This window comes from Leucoraja erinacea, chromosome 12 (assembly GCF_028641065.1).
Source record: "Leucoraja erinacea ecotype New England chromosome 12, Leri_hhj_1, whole genome shotgun sequence".
Lineage (NCBI taxonomy): Eukaryota > Metazoa > Chordata > Chondrichthyes > Rajiformes > Rajidae > Leucoraja > Leucoraja erinaceus.
The window spans coordinates 26,374,697-26,397,184 of record NC_073388.1 but is presented as its reverse complement, the minus strand read 5'-3'; the positions used below and the strand labels follow the sequence as shown (position 1 = coordinate 26,397,184).

Sequence of the window (22,488 nt, the reverse complement as noted above, 5' to 3'; positions counted from 1 at the left end):
TTTAAATCTGAATGGTTTTAATATGATAAGATTTGAGGAAGGGAATCTTTAAATTGCATCTGTAAACGTTTATATCATTGATTTGTTTTTATTTGTTCATGAGATGCGGATGTTTCTAGCAAGGTCTGCATTTTGTTGTCCCAAACTGGACGTTAATAAAGATTTGCTCAGCTATTTTGGAGAATAGTTGAGAGGCAACCACAGTAGTGCGCCTGGTGTTAAACAAGAAAAGGCAGAAGACTTCCTGAACCATATTATTAAACCAGATGAGTGTTTTTAGATGATAGCCGGGTACTTTCCAAATCTTTGTATTATACAATTACTTGAGCTTCCCCAACTACCATACTGCAAATAGAATTTTCAGCACACTCATCCCGGATTCTGGATGCTACTGTAGTTAGTAACTTCCCACAGGGCTACCATACCCCACGTTAAATGAATGGAAGGTTTCTTATCATTTCAAGAATGGAGATGAAAAAATTTGCTATTATTCAAGACATTGTTGATTATTAAAGTAATTCATTTGATTGAGACCACAGGAATCAAATTTATAAAACCCATATCAATTTTAAATTAATTAAGTTAAAATTAATATTTGGCCTGCATTTGCACCATGAATAGCAGTGAGGCTCCCGGTATTCATAGAAATTTTAGAAACATAGAAATTAGGTGCAGGAGTAGGCCATTCGGCCCTTCGAGCCTGCACCGCCATTCAATATGATCATGGCTGATCATCAACTCAGTATCCCGTACCTGCCTTCTCTCCATACCCTCTGATCCCCTTGGCCACAAGGGCCACATCTAACTCCCTCTTAAATATAGCCAATGAACTGGCCTCAACTACCCTCTGTGGCAGAGAGTTCCAGAGATTCACCACTCTCTGTGTGAAAAAAGTTCTCCTCATCTCGGTTTTAAAGGATTTCCCCCTTATCCTTAAGCTGTGACCCCTTGTCCTGGACTTCCCCAACATCGGGAACAATCTTACTGCATCTAGCCTGTCCAACCCCTTAAGAATGTTGTACGTTTCTATAAGATCCCCTCTCAATCTCCTAAATTCTAGAGAGTATAAACCAAGTCTATCCAGTCTTTCTTCATAAGACAGTCCTGACATCCCAGGAATCAGTCTGGTGAACCTTCTCTGCACTGCCTCTATGGCAATAATGTCCTTCCTCAGATTTGGAGGCCAAAACTGCACGCAATACTCCAGGTGTGGTCTCACCAAGACCCTGTACAACTGCAGTAGAACCTCCCTGCTCCTATACCGTTATAATTGGGAAATACGACAGCAAAATCTGGAGTGCACTTTTCTTTTAAAGTCCAGTCAGTGATTTTGGTCTCCTCCACAGGGTGCACTAGCCTTCTCCAGCATAATCTTCAAATCTCAGTGAACAGCAATCCTTTGCTGTTTTTTTTTTAATGTTTTGCTTTGGCTTTTTGATGTACATAATTTTAACTAAGGCATACTAAGGCATAATTACTTCTTAACCTCCCTAGCCTTAAAATACTAATTGTATATGTGAGCTTATCATTACTCTGGATAAATTTCCATACCATTTTTAAAATTCATAATTTGATGGCCCATATTTTAGTTTCTAATTTATTCTTGTGTAAAAGTAAATCTTTCACATGCACTTTCACATGCATTTTTCCTGCAAAGTAAAATGTTTAAAAAGTTGGTGATGTTTTTTTTTAACTTCTTAGTTTGAAGTCTTGATGAACACTGAAATGAATTTGCCTATTCACAGCACTGACACTGCTTAGATCCCAGAGGTCCTCTGGATCTGATACCTGGCAGCAACCAAGATTGGGAAAAAATGAAATCCACAAATAAACAAAATAGGTCTAAGTAAGAAGGCATATTCAAGAGTCAAGAATGTTATAGTCTTTTTATGGCAGCTCCTCCTGTATGTCCCTTCAGTGGTGGGATGGTCTGTACCTGTGATGGATTGGACAATGCCACCGCTCTCTGCCGCCCCCTTAATTCCTGGGCGTTCGAGTTACCAAACCGGGTTGTGATGCAACCAGTTAATTCACTCTCTATCGTATACCTGCAGAAGTTTGATCTTCAAATAAAGCAGAGGCATTGATGAACTTTCTTTGTGATTGCGTCAATATCCTGGGTCCCTGACAGATCATCAGGTAAATGCACGCTCAAGTACTTGAAGCTCCACTGTCTCCATTGTCATCCCGATGATGAAGATAGATTCACGGATCCTGGGCTTTCCTCTCATGAAGTCAACAATCAACTTCTTAGTCTTGCTAATGTTCAGAGCAAGAGTGTTGTAGTGGCACCATCAATCTATCTCTCTCCTGAATTCTGATTCATCATTACCGGGCATTCGTCCAACAATGGTGACGTTGTCTGTGAATTTAATAATGGCGTTGGAACTGTGTCTGGTTAAACGGTCATGGGCCCAGACAGATTAGAGAGTGGACTGAGCACAGAGCCTTGAGGTGCTCTTGTGTTGTCCAATATCGAGGATGAAATATTGTTAACTCGTATACCTTGTGTTCTGCCAACGAAACAGTCAAGGATCTAATGCGAAGGAACGATCAGATCAGAGACTTAGTTCTCTGAGTTTGATGGCAGTTTTATAGATGATTGTGTTGAACAGCAAGGTGTAGTCAATAAACATTTGTGTTCTCATTGTGTTCTTATCACCAAGTGGTCCAGTGCAGAGTGAAGAGCCAGCAAGATCACATCCCGTGTTGATCTGTTGTGGTGGTGATCTGTTGACCACATTGTGGCTTGTCACCTTGCCCTACTTGAGCATAGATATTACTGATGACCATTTAAAGCAGGTGGGAATCTCTGACCATAGTAATGAGATGTTGAATTCCACAACAACTACTACCAGTTGTCTGAAGAAGGGTTTCGGCCCGAAACGTTGCCTATTTCCTTCGCTCCATAGATGCAGCTGCACTCGCTGAGTTTCTCCAGCACTTTTGTGTACCTTCGATTTTCCAGCATCTGCAGTTCCTTCTTGAACAACTACTACCAGTTGGTTGGTCAGAGCAGGTTTTAAGAACATAGCCAAGTATACGATCGGGGACAAATGCTTTCCGAGGGTTCATCCTTGTAAAGAATCTTCTGACATTGGCCTCCGTGACTGGGTTTACAGTGTTGTTGATGGCTGTGCGGGGCTCAAGAATCTATGTTCTCCTTTTTGAAGCAAACATAAAAAGTATTGAGCTCGTCTGGGTCACTGAATCATTGCCACTGAGTGACTGCTTCGTTTGGCCTCATAGGAAGTAATGACATGCAAGTCCTGCTGCAGCCGCAGTGTGCCTGGCTGATTCAACATTTCAATTAAAACAGATTGATGAGGCTCCAGAAATACTGAGGTTCTAAAACAAATGAAGCACTTGAAAAATTGGTTGAAAATTAGCATGTCTCGACATGATAATTGTAAATAGTAATTCAATAGTAAATAGTGAAGATTTTTCAGCCTCTGTATCTTTTTATCGTTAAATACTGTGGTTGTTGTTCCATGACAGTACCATCGTGCCCATTTATTCATATATAATGAAGCTTTTTTAATATTAAAAGTAACACTATATATAGATAGGAAAAATGGTTAATATATTTTGACCCCAAAGTGTACTTTCGAGATTTCAAGGAACACCCGCTGTAACAACACTATGTTAAGATATCAAAGGCATTTACCTAATTTCTAATTTGAAGTGTATTATCTTGCAATGTATGGAAGATGCATTGTAATTTTGTACATGTCTCTAAAGTGCACTCAAGTATGATATTACTGCTAAGTAGATTGATTTTTATGGAAGATAATTAAGCCTACACTCAGTAATTTTTCTTGTTTCTTTTCTTGTAGATTATTGGTCCTAATTCAATACCATGGATGCGATCCTTCTTAGACAAGATGACAATGCACCAGCAGATCCTGTTCAAGTTCATCGCATGCAATGAGATTCTCTTGATGGCTGCAAGTGTCTTTATGTTGCTTGGGTAAATATTAAACAAATATAACCGTATTGTTGTACCATTAGCATTAATCAGAATGTAATCCCTCGACTAAACTGCCTGCTTGATTTCTGTACAGTATAATGTTTCAAAGCTCATTTATGGTATCACACAAAACGTATCCTCTATAGGATATAGTGTGGGAAGTTAGATATATTCATGGTTCGTATCTCTTGAATACTAGCAATTATATAATGGTCTATATGACAGTTATCTTTGGCATAATTGAACAGTGTTTAAAAGCGGGGTCATCCAGTACACTCTAAATTTAAAGTTACTCTGTTTGGAATTGTGTCCAGTTTGTATGCGTGCATCTTAATTGGCTGGCTTGGAAAAATGACTAGAAATTTAACTTGATGTACATCTTTACAGGAAGAAGTAAATATAGTTGAAAGATAATAAGGTTTAGCATCTGGCAGATAATGTTTCATTTTATGACCTGTGATGGTAAAAGCTTGTTTTAATAATTTCGTAGCAGCTTGTATTCTCTAAAATCAGAATTTTAACTATTTACAGGTATCAGTTTTAATGCATTTTGAACATTAAAGCTGCTCCTCTAGGATGTGTTTCAACTGCATATAGTAATATTGTTTGAATAAAATATGGGTACTTTTAAAAGTATGAATGACATTGCACACTTTGCCTGATGTTTATGAATATTGCTGAAATTATTTGATACTTATAATTTTAAAAGTCCAAGAACTTGATACATAATTTGAAAAATCCAAGAATGTTTTATACTGATGTTGTTATTGTAGGCTCTCTAGCCTTACAAACATTTGAAGTGTTCTTGAATAATTTGGTGGATTATCGGGGTAACATAATGGCAAAGGTTTAGTTGTAACATCCAAGTTGGAACCATACACAGATTCTTTACTTTGTTTAATTTCTGCATGAACTCATTTCATTCTTTCACTTGCCAAGCCATTTACTCACTTCAGTAGAACATTTAAACACTGTACTGTGATCTTTTGAGGATCATTGGTAGGTGTGAACTTGATTTTTAATGATTTTGCTTGCCCTATTTTTACCCACTTTAAATGTGAACTTGTCATTCAGGGACTCATAATTTGCAAAGGAGCTGTGCTTGCCTTTGAACAATTTATTCATATTTGAAAGAAAAATCTACTCTGTAAATGTGAATCACTCGACTATAGAGCGGCTGGAACAGTAGAATAAAACATAGTTAATCATAGGAATTAAATGGGGGTAAAGATACTGCATTTATGGCAGCTGCTCCATAGCTCCAGTTACCCGAGTTTCGTCCTGTGCTGTCTGTCTGTTTTTGTGAGGGTGTGGGTTTCCCCTGGGTGCTCCAGTTTCCTCAATGTCCCATATCCAAAAGAGGTGCTGGTTGTAAGATTAATTGGATACAGTAAAGGGCCTGTCCCACCAGCATGCGACTGCATGCTGCTAGCTCGACCTAACGTGGTCGCTTGAGCCGTACGGCCTCGCGGGGCCGGTCCCACTTCGATCGCTGGAGACGTATGGAGTTGTGCGGGGCTGGTCCCGACATCGCGCGGGGCTCCGATAAACTGACACTGTCCAAAAATTCTATCCTCTCCTGATAGAATATGCTTCTGTAGTTGAGAGTATCACTTTGTATTTGGGGGATTTTGGGTGTGTGTGTGTGAGTTTTTTTACACGATTGCTTTGACTATTTAGGATTCCATTGTGTGCCAAAGCTAGGTTGGCACAGAAATAGTTCAAACATAGAACTTTGCTGTTCTATAAAGATCAATTGATCTTTGGATAAATCAGTTTCTCTACAGAGTGCAATCAGCTATTTAATATATCAGATCTGATGATGGAATCACTTTCAGTGAAATTGATAATACAGAATATGCTCTTACATTGTTCTTCTGTCGTATATTTTATTTGAACCAATAATCTGTTTAAAATGGTAAAAACCTCTGCTAAAATGGCAGGCAATGTATTGTCATACAAATCTGTTAAACAATCTTCATCTATTATTTAAGTTGTTGTCTATAAGGGAGTCAGCATGTGGTTGCTAAGTAGGCTTTCTAGAACCTGTTTTTGAAAGGGTTCATTTGGCAAATCAGCATATCTGCCAAAACTATTTAATGTGCTTTATAGTTTGTAATTTTCCAGAGCTGCAGTAAAGCGGTCATTGAACCTCAGGGAGGAAGAGTTAAACCGGGGAAAGAATTAGCAGGAGCAAGCTAATTTATCACCATTGAATGCCTCGTCAATTTGATGCAATTAAAAATTGCCTGAGCAATATTAAGTATTTAAGAGCTGCAATGCAACATGACAAATTTGTTAATAAGTTTAAAATGAATAGAATAATTTGTCATGCTGCATATACAGTTTTTGCACCACAGGGCTTCCATTTGATCCCATTTCCTCAACATCTTATAGATTGTATGGGGGTGGGGGGTAGTTAGCGTGCTTGCCTTCACTTTAATAATTTGTACGCTCAAATTTGCTTTTAATAATGTCTATAATGCCTGCAGTCACATTACATCTAATTATTAAATCTATGTTGATTAATTTTACGTTTCTTGTTTTTAAAAGTAAAATAATTACTGCAATACAATGCTAATCTTATGGAAACATGTCATGAAAAGTATTGATGTTTCCAAAGTCATTTGTGGGTAAATATTTAATGCAGATATTTTAACTGAGTTATGCATACATACATATTTGGAATCTACAGGAACCCTTTGTACCAAGATCAAATTGCTGGGCTGAAGCTTCTTGTTACATTTTTAGGAAACAATGCATAGCTGAGTCAAAATTACTCACAATTGCAACTTTCTACATTTGACCATCCCTTACATTTTTTTGACTTTGTACGTCTAACACCAGCCTTCCAATTTGGAACCACATCTTGTGCAGTGATATACTCTTCAATATTGTATTGAGGCAGATACAATAGGCTATCAAGAATGATACAGTTTTATAGCACCTAAAGAGGATGTCAGCTATATGATATATCATGGCTGGTAAATTCTCCAGATGAGTCGTTCATGGAGACTATTCTGCTTTTATCCAATTTGGTCAGTTGCTTTATCATGCACTGCTTGTACCAGAATTACTGTACAGTGCTGTTACAGGGTGGTCAGGCAACAAAATAAAAGGGTTCTGCTTTACATGGTGAATGCAAATGAGCTATATCATTGGATTAAAATGGGAATAGGGGAAAATAGGATCTGCATTACAACCACCACCATCAGCCATCAAATAGCATATCGTTCCCTATTGGACATATATTGCCTTTCTTTTTTTTGTCTTTGGCTCTCATCTTTGATTACCTTGTCTATACCGCATAGCAGTATCCTTGGCATAAGAACTGCACAATTTAACAAAGCTCCGTCAAGGCCATATCTGGGAACTGGTGTTAAAAAACAATGCTGTGTAGACAGCATCACTCACCAATGAGAATAGCTTTAGAAGAGAGGGGGAAACTGCAAAGTAATTCACTTCCTATTGTTACTCGCAGGAAACTGGAAATACAATCCATATTGACTGGTCAAAAATCAAGTGGCCTAAGAATTCACTGTCAGTCCTGAATCAAGTTAATAGAAAGATTAAACGAGAACTTACCATTTGTAGTTTGATCTTTATTTTATGAGAAGTTAAAGTGAGGGAACACGTGAAGAGCCTGCCAGTCCACATGCGTGTCAATCTTTAGAGCAGCTGTATGAAACCACAGAATAATTGCTGACCTAAGATATAGAAACATTAACAAGCTTAAACTACCGAATGGTCTTTATGAGAAGTAGGATTGGGAGTGGAGGGCACGTATTCCCTCACTTCAACTTCCCATAAAATAAAGATCAAACTTCAAATGGTAAGTTCTCATTTAATCTTTCTATTTTATCTCGAAGTCACGTGAGTGACTACGTGAAGACTTCAAAGCTCTGTGGTTTCATGCAGTAACCCAATCTGTGTGTGAAACACTTAAACAGATAAACAATTAATGGTAGAAAAAACATGGGTTATTAATACCATGATGCTAACTTGCATACATGGCCATTGTTCTTAACCGGACCATAGTCCCAATAGACTGTTTAGTTAGACAATAACTCATGCAACACTGTGCAGAATTCTGCAAATATCGATACATATTCAACCAAATTTTATAATTTATTAACACACACTATGTAAGCCTCTTGCTGTATGATGAAAGCGAAAATATCCATTCTATTGGCTGCTAATGAGCCATCAGCAATATCTTGAGACTATTGAATAACAAAAAAGAACTATCTACATCCCATAGGTACTAGCAAACTCAGTGCACGTATACCTAATGACACCCCCGATCTCTGCTCTGGTGGGTATGCTGTCAACTTCAAATGTACGCAATCCTGCCCATTGTGCTTATGAGATCACTCCCATAACAAGCTACCCTAATGTCAGTTATGACCCAGAGACCGAGCCAGAGATTGAGTAAAGACTGTGTTCTTTGTGCTGAGATCAGTTGCTGAAAGCATAATCATCTTAAAAATACTGCTCCCATTAGGAAGATAGTAGAAGAATATAATAATTTACTGATTTACATCGCACACTACAATGAGTGTAGGCTATTAAAGTGGTCAAATAAAAGACACCCTGCATAACGTTAGAGAACAACGGGTGAATAACCAATCATTTATTGTCCCACTTATGGTACTATAGAGAATGACAAAGCAACACAAGCAATGTCAATGGTGCTATCACATAAACGCTTCTCTAGGCTCAAACTGAAAGCCACACAAACCTCTGTTACTTCCGTTTAAAAGTTACTCACGTATGTTGTTCACAAGCTTCTCATACACTTGTGCAGAGCTAGCTGCCTGAGAAGCCAGGCTGCCCCAGTCATCACTCGTGACTGAGTAAATAAGAGTTGCTTCACCGCCTTACCATGGCGTGAAAATAGGCAAAATTGGCACTATTAAATTTCATGTTGCCTCATTTTTAATATAGCAAAAGGTATCTACTGATAACCCCTAAGTTTTATCAGCTGCAAATTTTGCATATTACCTAAAACTCGATAACACAATGCCCTTTAATCTGAGTAGGACAGCATTGGCTTCCACCACTGGCTTTGTTATCAAAAAACACCAGAAACTGTGTCTCATGTGTATAGATATGGCAGAGTATGCAACTTCAAGATTGATTCTTTGAATCAGTTAAATTGCTGAAAGCCAATCATCCATCTTAAACTGGGTAACTAAACACATGATCAGATTAGCCAAATGCTAACCTCATTCGGCCTGCACCATGTTTCTGTAATCTTGAGAAGTATCAGAAATATACCCCTCTAGTCCTTGGTCAGACCACTCATCCTCGGATGAGCTGTCACTGATTGCACTCGGAACCCCTGTTCCTCTATTGACCATACGGATGGAAATTTTTTGGCTTCTCTTGCCACGGAAGATGCATTATCTAGTTATTCATACATTTTCTGATAACATATAATCAGAACCTTATGACTAGAGTTGAAACCACAGTCTCCCTTTGTGGGAATATGAGTTCCCTGTCAACTCTTGACTAAGAGTCACCATGAATACTCAGTGTTTTTCCTCAGAGTAGAAATTAGTACAATGCAAGCCTGAATCAGGAATTGCCTCGCAGTCCTTTGACTGAAACCACTTGTCTGAGTCGCCAGAGTGCACAACACAACCTCGTCGACCCGCCACTCAATCAGGAATACTGGTATTGAGAGCCTATGGATTGTTGATTCACAACATGAACCTGCAGGTCAGATAAAATTATATTATATACTAGACCAGCTTCCTGCTGGTAATTACCTATCCCAGAGAGGATGGCAATGATGATTCCAATGAACCAGCAACTCTACTAACTGAGGAGAAATTAAACCGTGTGTTGAGGAAGACTTCAACTACTTCATTCTATTGAGCAGTCTGATAACCTCAATCACAGATGATGAGGCAGTACTTCCCTGGTCAATATGGCCCATATGGCCAGCCAGTTCCATGGTGATCTACCCTGAACCAGGGTAACCAAACTGTTCCTACTTGGAACTTACAGAGGTTACTATGCAAGGCACCCTGTCAATGTCTCTACATCAACCTGATCTATCCCAGAGACAGTGAAAAAACCACCAGACTGCCCATGCTGCCAGTAAACCCAAACCTGGGCCGACAGACTGCTCCATTTCGTAGTTTACGGAGGTTAATAACGAGACCTTGCTTGCCAGCGTCTCTGACCCTAGATCGATTTGCTTGGTGGAGCTTCAGCAACTGTCTGTCATGCTAGTCATTTCTGTCAGATAGCTGATGCCGCTGGCCAACTCCTCTTGTAGTGGCTTGTCCGTCCCCGAGGGAACAGCAAATTTAGAGGCAAGAGCAGGCAGCTATTCCTTATGCGACTCTCGCACATCATGCATTAAAGCATGGGATTCAGGCACATAGTCATGTTCGGAGTCAGTTCCATACTGATCTCTGACACTCTCTTAGAGTGGGAGAAATAGTGCACCCCGAACCAGGCGTTGCCACATGCGTATGCCTTGGACTGCCTGTGCATGCTTCCGTAACACGGAGCATATTTTGTGACACCATTTCCAATAGTCTTTCGAGTGGGAGGAATATTCCAACCCTGAACCAGGGGTAGCTACAGGCATATGACTTGACCTGTGCATGCTTCCGTAACATGGAGCATATTCTTTGGCACCATCTCCATCACTTCTTTCATCCGTGGGAGGAATATTGCAACCCTGAACCAGGAGCTGCCTCAGGCATATGTGCATATACTTTGGCACCATCTCCACTACTCCTTTCATCCGAGTGGGAGGAATATTGCAACCCTGAACCAGGTGCTGCTGCCTGACATGCCTTCATAACACGGAGCATTTCTAGTGCCACCAACTGATTCATCAGATGGTCTAATTGAGACAAACGCCTAATCTCATCTGCCATAGATGTGGGGACAGAACCCCCTTGACCAAAATCGTCCGACAGGACTTGTCCCACAGACTTGGCTTTGGCTTTGCCCTGACTCGGGGTTGTCAAGCTGCTCCCTCTAGGAGCCGAACCGGGACTAGCTGCGCAGATCGGTGCTCTGTTGGTATCATCATTATACTTACCAGACAGGTTGCACCTGCTAGTGACTCCGAATCCTTGCTCCGTTCTGGAGCCCCAACGGAGTATTTTAGGGAGGGACTGGAGCGCCTCTGGCCCCCATATGACTCGGATGAGCCAGCATTATAATCGGAGTCACCTCTTCCCGATAGTCCGCTTGACACAGTGGGAAAAATACTGCAACCCTGCACTAGGTATAGCTCCACAGGTGTCTGATAGACAAAGCTGAAAAAAGGCTTCCCAAGCCAAGAGCTCTTTTCTGGAACCTCAATGGAGTTCCTCTGAACAGCCACCCGCTCCAGTGGAGTCCCATTCTGTATCGAAAAGCAAGTCAAAATTTACTACACCATATGGTGTATGATAATAAATGTCCTATCTGCTGCGGTAGTCACAAACGTGACCGAACAGCAACTGCTATTTAAAAACTGACTTCTATTTTTAACTACCTTAAACAGTTCTTCAGATTTTGACTTAAATTAAGAACTATGTGTAATATATCAAAAATGTCCCTACGAATAGAGCACACACTATATTCTGATACTAGCATATGCTGCCTCAGCAGCATTTCTATGTTTAAAAACTTTATAGGCACTATGGCAGACCATAATGCTGATACCAGCGCATGCTGCCTCAGCAGCATTTCTATTTTTTTTTTAAATGTATATATAGGTGCTATGGCAGCAGTTCGCTGCCCTGGCCTTGGCTATGTAATTTAGCAGCAAGACGAAACATAGCCGTAGCTATATTAAAACACCGTCTGCTGTTCTTTTTAGCAGCGAGCTCCCAAGCGCACCGGCAGCCCCAATTCCTAATGGAGTTCCACGGTGTCTAAAATCCGACCTGTAATAATGAAAACCGAGCTCCTATGGAGCTTCCATGGCGGCCTCCGAAATCGGCCGCCTGCTCCCGTACGGAGCCAGGAGCGGCCGCCTCCATCAGTTACTCTGGGACTGCTGTCGCAGCGGCCCGCTAAAAGTAAATTTTTACTTACCTGCCAGAGCAGTTGCGAACTTCTATGACCCGCCGCATTGCGCCTCGCGTATTGACGCGCATGCGGACTGGCGGGCTCTTCACGTAGTCACTCACGTGACTTCGAAATAAAATTCATCAATATGCTGCATTCAAATAATCATAGGCCTGGTTATTACTTAATGGCCCTTGCACACATGCCTTCCCATGCTGAGCCATTACAGAACATGCACAGGGGAATCCAGACACCAGAGTCTCGGGGAAAGCAAGGCCTATTGGGTTGAATATTGATTCTGGGACCAGTGGTGGGAATGATAAGAACTGACTGATTGAGGCTGGGGATCAAGAAGGTTTGGGATTTGGAGATTGGTGAGTGGGAATGTGTGTAAAGAGATCGGAAGGGGCCGCTGAGGTAATTGTTTGATGATTGGCATGTGGCTCATGTTGGGATATTAGCAGGTAAGGATTTACGTTGCGAGTACGAGACACCATGAAAAGACCAACATGCTGCACTTGCTGAGAGATTGGGGTGTGTGTGTTTGTCATGTGCTGAGAACAGCAAGACATTCGTGTGTGCAGGACCTATGCTGTGTTTGTCAGGAGATGAATGGTGATGGGAGATTGGAGAGGTTGAGTGGAAGTCAACCAAGGTAGTGGTCGAAAGGAGAGCAAGTGATTAAATTAAATGTGATCTTCATAAGCCAGGTCCCCAGAACTAGAACCAACACAGTTAGGTCCCCTTCAATTTAATTACTTACTTGCTCTCCTTTAGGACCTTTTAAATCGTCTGCTACAGATCAAACAACATTATTAAATTGTAGATAGACACAAAAAGCTGGAGTAACTCAGTGGGACAGACAGTATCTCTGGAGAGAAGGAATGGGTGACGTTTCTGGTCGCGACCCTTCTACAGTGATTAGGGATAAGAGAAACGAGAGATATAGACGGTGATGTGGAGAGATAAAGAACAATGAATGAAAGATATGCAAAAAAGTATCAATGATAAAGGAAACAGGCCATTGTAAGCTGTTTGTAGGGTGAAAATAAGAAGCTAGTGCGACTTTGGTGGGAGAGGGATAGAGAGAGAGGGAATGCCGGGGCGACCTGAAGTGAGACAAATTAATATTTATACCACTGGTCTGTAAGCTGCCCAGGCGAAATATGAGATGCTGTTCCTCCAATTTACATTTAGCCTCTGACAATGAAGGAGACCGAGGACAGAAAGGTCTGTGTAGGAATGGGAAGGAGAATTAAAGTGTCCAGCAACCACGAGATCAGGTTGGTTCATGCGAGCTGAGCGAAGGTGTTCCGCGGAACAATCGCCCTGTCTGCGTTTGTCTCGCCGATGTACAAGAGTCCACATCTTCAACAACGGATACATTAGATGATGTTGGAGGAGGTGCAAGTTATTCTGGGGATGTTCAACTATAGTCAGGCCTCAAAACCATGAAGGCGAATTCCAACATTGCCTCAAAGATCTGGAAATTATCATAATTTGCTCCAGAAAATTATGATTTTTTTATTTACTCATTGCTTTAAAAAAAAAAAAATGTTGCCATTGATTTAATTGCTGGAAACGGGCTTGTACCATTACAGCACTGTGCGTCAGAGTATACGCAACAGTGTCCTTTGAGAGAATCGGAAGGAGTGCATTAAAAAGGCACACATTTTAATTGTTTTATTAACTTTGAAAATTGATCTTTTATTGTAAAAGTTGCAAAATACTTTTAATATTTTGTGAAAATTGTTTTCGAAAATATGCAAATTGAGAAAATTAACCGTTTAAGATGACGCTCTTTTGGAATTAAAATATGTGGATATTTTATTATAAAATTATCATTTTTATCATACTAAAAATAATCTAAAATGTCACAGCTAATTTAACCAGTTCAACTAAATTTAAACAAAATTCACTGCAGACTATGTTCCGATTGTACTGGGATCGCACTAGAATTCACCATATCCTCAGACGTGCTCTAACTATGCCAGTTTGATATTCACTGCACTGATCATCAGAGACTAAATCTAATTCTGTATATTAATCCCTTCACTGCAATTTGGCTACCGTTTTATTTAGATTTGTTTTGTCCCTTGTCTCTCTGTTTTCCTCTGAATGCCCTGTCAGCCCTTTTGAGATGTGAAAGATCCAGGAAAACTCAGTAAAGTAATGTACCCTATCTGTTTGGCTGGTGTTTTCAAAGGTGTGTTGGCCCTTTTACAAGGTTATTGCCTTCCCCAGGTTAAACCAAGTTGATCACAGATTTGGTAGAAAAATAGAAGTGCGGAGCTTTTGTTTATATGTGATAGATTGCAGGTAACAACTAGGAAAGTAAATGGTATGTTGGCCCTTTGTGTCACAGGGTTTCAGTAAAGGAGCAGAAACATCTTGCTCCAATTATATGGGGAGCTGCCCACATCTGGAATGTTTTGTGCACATCTGGCCTCCTTTCCAAATGAGAGATGTACTTGCAAACAATAAACTGCAGCGATGCTTCACCAGTTTGTGTCCTGGGATAGTGGGTTTGCTATTGGAGGAGAAATTAAGCAAATTGCACCCATATTCCTGCAAGTTTAGAAGAATGAAATGTGATCTCATTGAAATAAACATGACTTGCCAGGATACTGTGATAATGTTTCCACATGCTGGAGATTCGCAAACTACTTTGTCCAAGCTCACAATTGGCCATTCTGAAGGATCAAGAATTATCTTCACATAGCGCAAAGTGAATCTTTTGTATTTTCTACCCAAAAGGGCTACAGAAACTTGATCGCTGCATTAATTCAACAAATTATTCGATTTTTAGGATTAAGAGAATCAAGCAGGAAAGTGTTTCTGAGGTAAAAGATCAGTCGGCTATGATCTTATTGAATTGTGGGCAAATCACAAATTGGGTGTAGAGGTTGCAAATTTATTGCTGCTTTTTCTTACACTTTTAAAAATGATCTTTAGCAATGTTGCACTGACAAGGCAATGATTGTGCTAAGATAGAAACTTTTGAAACATATCAATAATTAGGTGCTATCTAACGCGGTATTGAACTAACTGCTAACCAGAGTTAAATGTGAATAGAATAGTCATCAGACATTAACACTGTTTGTATCAGTCCTATAAAGGTAAAAGGACACTCAGGGAAGAAGTGAGAATTTAAGATGTTAACAGAGCTGAAACTGAGAAAAGCTAAGTGATCATTTATATACAATAGTTATTTCCTTTGTGTATCCACCAGAGAAGAGCTGAGCAACCAGTTCTCTTGAAATAACAGTAACCCAAGTAGATTTAACAACTTTAATATAAATGAGATTGAAGCCCTGGATAGACTAAAAAGACTCAATATAAGAGCTCCAATAATATATGACATATATTCCCACAAGTACTGAGGAAGATTAAAAAAAATCAGATTTGTAAGTCCTTTGATTCCCAGTAAGTTAAGAAAATTGATTGCCAGGAGTGCACTTCAGAAATGTCAGCATGAAGTTCAGACAGTAAACAGTTGTCAACATGGTATCAGAGTGGCAAATACATGACTTTCTAACCACTAAGCATTTCCTGAGTTGGTTACAGGAGACCCCATTGCCTTAATATTGACTTCCAAAAAAAAAATGTGAGTGTTCGGGGCAATAGACTGATGATTCATGCAAAAGTGTCAGGGCTTCAATGAGAATGATTATAAAATGCTGAAATTATAGAAGAGCAAATAACTGATCGAGCAGTTACTTTACAGTGGGGGGTACTACTAAATGGAGAACTTTGGGGTTTGGAAATATTGATGTTAGGAATTTACATTGAAGCCTTGACCATGGCGAGCTCAAATGGAGCAAGTGGTTCCACAAGGAATGCTGCCCATTGTACTTGGCTGTTTGTTTGCTTAGTTATTACAACACAAGACAAAGCATTTCAAAATGGTTGGTCCATGCTAGCTCTCAACTGAACAATTCCATCTTTTTAGAGTCATAATCACATAGCACAGAAATAGTCCCTTCGGCTTAATTCATTTGCCTGCACATGGCCCTTATCTCTCGAAACCTTTTGTATCTATATACTTGTCCAAATGTCCTCCAATGGTTCCAATGTACTTGCCCCAACTACCTTAATTGGGCAGCTCATTCCATACACTCACATATATGTGAAAAGGTTTCCCCTCGGGTTCCTATTAAATATTTACCCTCTCTCCATAAACCTATGCCCTCTAGTTCTTGAGTCGTATGTCTTTGCGCTCCAAGATGCCTCTGCTCTACAGCCCCGAACGGTTAACTGTGAAGTTCGTGCCCTTGACTTTCCAAAATGCAACACCTCGCACTCACTGAGTTATTAATCTCAATTTGCCATTCCTCAGCCCACTTTCCCAGTTGATCAAGATCCCACAGCAATTCTTGATAACCGTCTTAATTGTCTATAAAACCACCTATTTTGGAATCATCTGCAATCTTACTAATTATTCCTTGTGCATTTTCACCCAAATCATTAATATAGATAATAAACAGCAATGTACACAACACTGAATCCTGAGGGGCAGCACTAGTCATAAGCCTCCAGTCCAAAGAAACAACCTTCCATCACCACTCTCTGTGACGTACCATTAAGCCAATTCTATACCATTCTTCAATGCAGTAAACCTTTGTTATAGGAGAATCGTGCCCATTATTGCTGATTGTCAACTATAACTGAATAAGGTATGATCATTGTATGGATATGAAACAAAGAACTGCACAAAGGGACACAAAATGCTTGAATAAATCAGCGTGTCAGGCAGCATCTCTGGAGAACATGAATAGGTGATGCCAGCACCCTTCTGATTGACTCATTCTGTTGAGTTACTCCAGCACTTTGTGTCGTTTCACCTTAAAACTAGGCGCTGATGCCGCTGGTCTGCACCAGCAAGCCCTTCATCCACAATACGGTCTAGTTGCAAAGGCTGCTTTTGCAGCTCACGTTGTAGCCCTTGCCATCAGCAATTTCTTCAGGCTGCCGTCGACACTGACACGACACGCTCCATTTCTGTGGGGCTCCCTCTCCTCTCAACAGCTGCTGCTTCTTCCAGTCGGCCTGTTGATTTACCCACTCCCTGCTCCCCACCCCCTCCACTGCCACCACCTCCTCCTGTCACTTTGTCCACTCAGCCTCTCCCATGCTCCACAGGCGCCTCCTTCTCCCCTGCTGCTTGACCCACAGCATTCTGTGTCCTTCCTCTGTATCCAGTTAGCTAACCCTCCCTGGATCCCATGCAATCTAACTCCCAGACAGTGTCCAATTTACTCTTGGCTATCTGCAGGAGGCATTTTCCACTATAACAGAATAAAGGCATTCTACAATAAATCTGATTTATTTATTTGATCCAATAAAAGTTAGATGAGCATTCATGTTTTTTTGCATTTAGCCTATTGAATGATTAGCAATCCAAGTGTAACATACTTTTACCTCTTTTTGATTTCATGGGTAAACGATTCAGAATGCCATTAAACATTTTCCTATAATTACAATTTCAGCTGGACTTTGGTTCAAAGCTAAAACTGTTTTATTGAAATCCTTGTTAAACTGAAAATAGTACTGCAAAACACTTCAAAGACTTTTGTGCCTGACCTGCAGTATCAATGTATGACTCCAAATTTTATAATGTTATGAGACTGATTTCTACTGTGATTGGAGAAAAACATTTCACTGAATAATGTAATAGTTGAGTTTAACCGATCGTGCTAAGTTCAAAAGAAGACTGCAGTCAAAACGTACGTAAAATGTTGAGATTCATCATTGAATGTATATATGAATTGGAAAAGTGGGGTGAGGTAGAAAAGGGTGTACACATGTAGTAACATAACTGAATTATCTCCAAATTCTTTTTTTTGCATATGCACTAAGTGTACACAATCTACATGTCTCTCTCTTCCGAACAGTCATCTGTATTGGACCCATGACACTGAATATTTTCCATTACCGTAGACATCAACTGCAATGTTGGACTTCATGCATTTAAAACATTTCTTTTTTATAGTTATCATTGGCAGATTATGTTGATGTCTATAATTACTCGAAGAATCGCACACTCATTAAACAAAAAAGCATAATCTATGTCTTACCATTATAACCACATAATGAAATATGCATTTCTGTTGATCAAAAGTCTTCTATTTGCACTCGCTGTAACATTCAAATCTGTGTCATTCCTGAGGTCTAAGGCCAAATTGTTCTTTTGAGGACAATGTTCCACAATAAAAGGAAGTTAAAAGTCTCTACAAATAGACCTCCTTGCATGTAGCAATAGTTCACATTTATTAAGTTCCTTTAACATGGGGAACAAAAACAAGGTAAAGTGTAATCATGAAATGGAAACTGTGCCAAAGATGGTGGTAATAAGAGAGCTTATACTGGTTTCAGTGTGGGACAGCCATGAAAATTAGGGAAGGGTGGGACATGAAGCAAAGGATAAATTCAAAGAAATTAAGAATTTTAAATTTGAGACATTTTAAGCTCAATGAGTAATTAGGTCAGGAGAAATAGGTGAATTTGCCTTAATAGAATGTTAGGATATCTTAAGGTGTGACATGTATGAGTGGTAGTTTCCCAATGTAATCCAACTACAATCTCCTTGCATTGACCTTTTCACAATGTATTTGAAATACATTATAAGAGTCTGAATCTTTTATGGTTTTTCAGACTACTATAAATACAATAGACAAATAGGGATAACATGTCTTTAATTTAGCATGATCACCTATTATTCTTTGTATATTATTTTTGCCAAATACATATTTAACTAAGATTGTTTGCTATTTTGTTGGCGTTGTCACACAGTATATGTTGTGACTTTGTCACAATCTCATCACACCATACTTGGTAATAAATAGCCACATTCATCACATCTTTACAACATTTTTGCTGTTCAAATTATATAAGGCTCACTGGATTGCCAAACAGCTCGGCTTGTGTTACATGTTGCTCTGATGGTTTTATGTTTACTATTTATTTATGGGTGTGTATGCATTTTGGACAAGATTTATATGATGTCACATAATACTCAGTGCAAATGGTGTGAAAGGATAAATGCCTTCTCCAGTTTACAATTTTTCATTCACTCTTCATTATATTGTGTGATGTCTGGCTATATCACATTACACATTGAAGTGTTAATATTTTAACATTCTATTTTGATCAGATTATTGAAAATATTTTACAAACAAATTTGTGCTTAAAATCTCAACAGATAAGTACCTGCACACACTTCTCTGTTAAGTAGCTGATATTGCAATTTAAAAGCCAAACAATTTGTTTGCATGCATTAAAACCAATGGGAATGAAAATTAGCCAATCTCCATGATTGGTTAGTTCACAATGCTGGATTACTGCCTAGGCAGCAAGTTGAAATTCTACTGTAAAGTGCAACCAAATCAGACAGGTGTCAAAATTAAGTGCTGCAGGATCAAATGTTTCTGGATGAAACCTTTCAGCTAAAAACAGCTTGGAATAGAAGCATTCGTGATCCTTCTGCCAGGACTTTAGCCTGATTAGGGAAACCTCAATTTCTCTGTGGAAAGAAGCACTGAATCCATCCCTGAACTTTTCTGACTCTAATTTTAGTAAGTGACTAGACTAAGTGGTCCTCCAACGCAATCCGTTCCCCCAATGCAATATTTCCACTACTCGTAACTGTAACTGTCACTGTATGTCATGTTGTTACTTGTGGGCAGAGCACCAAGGCAAATTCCTTGTATGTGAATACTTGGCCAATTAACTTACTTACTTACCTACTCACCTATAGCCCCCATCTGCGCAGATGCAGCTCATTTCCCCTCATCCCCCAGCACTCCACCCCCCTCCTCTTCACCCTTCCTCTTCTTTTCCCTCTCATCCTCCCCCTCCCCAAATCCTTCCCTCACCTTTCCCTCCATAACTTTTCCCTCTCATCCTTCCCCCTACCCTCAATCACACCCTTGCTCCCTCCATAACTCCTCTCCCTTCTCTACCCCCCAACTATCCCTCTATCCCCCACCGCCCCCACTCATCACTGCCCTCTTCTTCCTCTATTCCCCACTCCCTACCTCCCCCTCGCCACCCTCCTCTCCTTCTATTCCCCCTCCTCACACACTCTTCCTCCTCACCTCCTCCTCCTTTCCCCTCTCCTACCCTCCCCCAATCCCTCACCTCTCCTTTCCCCTACCCTCAGTCACTCCCTCCCTCCCTCCATAACTCCTCTTCCCTCCCTACCTCCCTCCTCTCCCTCTATCCCCCACTCCTCCCCCACTCTCCCTCCACACCTCCCCAGGATCTGGTTGCTGCTCCTCTCCCTTATTGCATACCCCAGAGAAGCAGTAGCTGTCGGCGCCCTCAGAGCCAGTCTGGCAGCGTCCCGGCCGTGACTGACAGGAAGAGGAGACCAATCTGTAGCAATGTTACAAAATTTTGAGATTTAAAAAATCAAGTCTGCAATTTATCCCATCAGATAAAGCATAACACAATAAGTTTAATTTGACACCAAATTGTGCCTTCAAGATGGTGGGCGCCGGCAGGAAGATGGGTGCCTGAAGGAAGGCGGGCGGCAGCCGGTGACTGACTTCGGAGGCGGCCAATCAGTGTGACGATGGTGTCGCCGTCCCGGCCGTGACTGACAGGAGAGGACAAACCTAAATAAAATACAAACACTGATAGATTTCTATCAGGTGACATGATGACAGACTTAAACGAGTTACCAACTTGGATAAAAAAATTAGATTATTGCTTACATTCAAACCATTTTTACAATGTTTTCAATGTTGCAAGCTGATCGAAGAATGCTTGTGGTTTCAAGGGAGTAAAGCGTGTTCATGATAGAGGTATACATTTTGAATATTGATTAAATATTTAAACCGTTAGGCTTCTAAGTCCAATGATAGAAAACCCAAAATCCATCCCCATATGTTCCACTCCAGAATAATTGCGCTGTGAATAATCACATGTGCTGGAAATGCTTCCAATTGTTTGATCTTGAGCTCAGGCTTTCTGAGCTTGATGAGTGGTTGGAGGAGAAGGATAATTCTCACAACTGCAAGAGGATCAACCTCAACCTGGGGATGGGCAAACCTATATGAACAAGAATCCAGTACAAAAATAATTAGCAATTAGAAAGTAAATAGGCCATAAGGTGAAAATCATCAGAGATGTGTTGATGCCATATCACAGTTGGCCAGGTTCTTTGAAGAACATGCAGGCTGAACGTGAGCAACCTGCTGAAAATGTACAGAGTTTTGACATCATCCATAGAGCATGCTGTTTTTGTACCCAAGGAATTATATTTGGCTTGGTAAGAGACAATGCAATCTGGGTTCATTGCAGATATTCTTGGAATGAAGGGGTTATTCAGTGAAGATAAATCAAGTAACATTGGCTAATATTCAACTTAGAAGAATGAGAAATGATTTGTTGAAGCATACAAGATTCTTGAAAGGATTGTTAGTTCCAGATGCAGATACAGAGAGGGTCTATCCTTTGCTGAAGAATTTATGACCTTGGTTTTAACTGTATATATTTAGATATTGAATATTTGAGGCTGAAATCGATATCCAAAAATCTAGGAGAAATCGGACAAATGAGTATGAGGTGGCGGATCAACCACAATTTTATTGAATGGTCGAGGAGGTCCAAAAGACCAAGAAGTCTACAGCTATTACAAACAGGCCATTAATAATACTTTGCGAATGGGCCTTCACAAGGTATTTGATAAGGCACATAGAATGCAGATTGTAGTAATCATTTTTAAGCTAGAGGTTGGCATTTAGTACATAGTTTTGATATAATTGGTGATTTGGATAAACTTGGATAAACTACATGGAATTTCAAAGTTTTCAACTAATTCAAATCTGTAATTATAATGAGCTAGCTATTAACAGATTTCAGGAATAGATAGGCAAATGTCAGATGAGGTTTAATGCGGCGATATTTTGAAGACGTGCATTTTATTGCAAGATCAATGACGTACATTTTATTGTAAGATCAATGACTGCCATTCTAAGTTATATTGTCCTGTTTTAAAGGAGGTACAAAATAACATTGACACCCTGGGATGGCTACACTCAAACCTTTGAATCTGGCGGAATTAGAGGGGCATTTTATTATGTAAAATGCAACAAGATCCTTGGCATCATTCCAATGGAGTAAAACACAAGGAAGTAACATTAAACTGTTTTGAAAACACTAAGGACCAAGCTGATAATGTGTTTAATTTAGGACAGCACACATGAGGAAATATGTCCAGAACTTGATGAGTATGCAGGAGAGATGCACTGGAATGGAACCAAGGATGAGGGAGTTTAATCATGTGGAGAAGATACAAAAAGTTAGGAGATGAGTGATTTTGGTGGTGAATGCGGAGATACTTATTCCCATGGCAGAAGGATTGGTAACCGGAGGACACACATTAATATTATGGGTGGGGGGTGGGGGGGTTGCAGATTATGCACAACATAAAATAGTTTAACATAGTGGGCAGGCTGTGCTGGGTCAAACTCACTGCTTCGATT

The 22,488-nt window shown here is 40.1% G+C and overlaps 1 protein-coding gene across 1 annotated transcript in view; it reads left to right on the top strand.

The window, feature by feature from the left end:
- LOC129702227 (transmembrane protein 33-like) overlaps positions 1-22,488 on the top strand; it is a 118,449-nt gene that overhangs the window by 42,937 nt on the left and 53,024 nt on the right. Inside the window, exon 6 of the mRNA XM_055643886.1 lies at positions 3,837-3,970. Coding sequence (XP_055499861.1) covers positions 3,837-3,970 — 134 coding nt within the window. The remainder of the gene's footprint in view (positions 1-3,836; positions 3,971-22,488) is intronic.